A 1308-nucleotide genomic window follows, 5' to 3' on the forward strand; every position below is an offset into this window, starting at 1 on the left:
GAGGGGGCAGTTGGTTCAGCGAGCGAGGTTTCCGGGATGGATCAAGTGATCCAAGAGGTTCACGAAATTCACGCGCAAACTGTGCTAACCAAGCGCAAGACATATGTCCACTCGAAGATGGGCTCAACCGAGTACGAGGAACTTCTGGACGCCTTCAAGATAAAGGAGGTGCCTCTGCGTAAAAAAAATGCAAGGTGGCGCGAAGAAGTCGAGGGGTTCACGTGGGACATGAATCACATCGAGGATAAGCAGAAAAATGAATATCGCAAGTATGTTGAGGACAATATTGGCGAGGATCTCCGGGCGATGAAGCTTTGCGTGTTCGCTGTGGAAAATACGACAGATATTCTCCGAGTTGCTGTCGAGGGTTCCAACATTGAGCTCCGGGGTCGCACTGATCTGCTTATACTTAGTGATATCGTCATGGAGAGTGCGGATTATGTCCACGACTTGCCTGAAGTGAGGATGCTGATTGAAGTGAAGAAAACGGTTGAAAGACGTTCTGTCTTCCAGGCGATGTCAGAGCTTATTGCTCTGGAACTGATGACTACCGACCAAGTGTTCGCCCTGCTTACTGACTTTAACGACGATTGGCGGTTCTTCTGGGTTGCCGGAAAGGAAAACAATATCACTGTCGTGAACAGAGTGACCATTACGAATCCAGGTGAAGCATTCGAATTGATAAGGCAGCTGCTGAGTCCTAATGCTACTACAGATATTACGACCTCAGTGCTCCAAGACCCTGTGAAGCGTCAGAAGCTATCCCGGGTGCTGCCGTCAATCAGCGAGGCTGGTGGAAGTGGCGGGATTTGTGAGAGTATCGAACGATACTATGACATCGCCAGCTGCTTGGGCCCCGACTTTGACATGGCGCGAGCTGTGGCTAGACAGGTCACTCGATCTATTCCCACGTTGAGTTATTTCAGTTAATAATAGCTTTGACATGCTTCATTAAGTTTTTTTTATCCTGATAAATATAAAGTTATTAATATACTAACCATGGCGTACTCACCTGAACAATACCTCGCAAACAAAGAGCGGATCAAGGCGGCGCAGAAGCGCTACTATCAGCGCACACGTGGAGAACGCTTGTCATACCAAAAGAGCTACGACGATAAGAATAGACAGCAGATCCGTGCTCGCAAGCGTCAGCCCAAAACCGAACTTAGCGAATCTGAAAGCGAACTTAATAATGAAACCGAACCTAATTAAATAATATTTTTTTTCTATATAAAAAGTCAATCCCAATATAGTCTCCAACAAGTATAAACCAAATATTTGAATTAATTAATTTCAGAATCTTTTGTA

General features: G+C 45.8%; 1 protein-coding gene across 1 annotated transcript; it reads left to right on the plus strand.

The window, feature by feature from the left end:
- Nucleotides 1-36: 36 nt before the first annotated feature.
- Nucleotides 37-930, plus strand: PHALS_03296 (uncharacterized protein; the record flags this gene model as incomplete). The annotated part of the gene is made up of 1 exon (XM_024717574.1): nt 37-930. One exon carries the CDS (start codon nt 37-39, stop codon nt 928-930), a length of 894 nt encoding a protein of 297 aa, XP_024583059.1.
- Nucleotides 931-1308: the final 378 nt, after the last annotated feature.

The sequence above is a fragment of the Plasmopara halstedii genome (genome assembly GCF_900000015.1).
Source record: "Plasmopara halstedii genome assembly, contig: Scaffold_2166, whole genome shotgun sequence".
Classification (NCBI taxonomy): Eukaryota; Oomycota; class Peronosporomycetes; order Peronosporales; family Peronosporaceae; genus Plasmopara; species Plasmopara halstedii.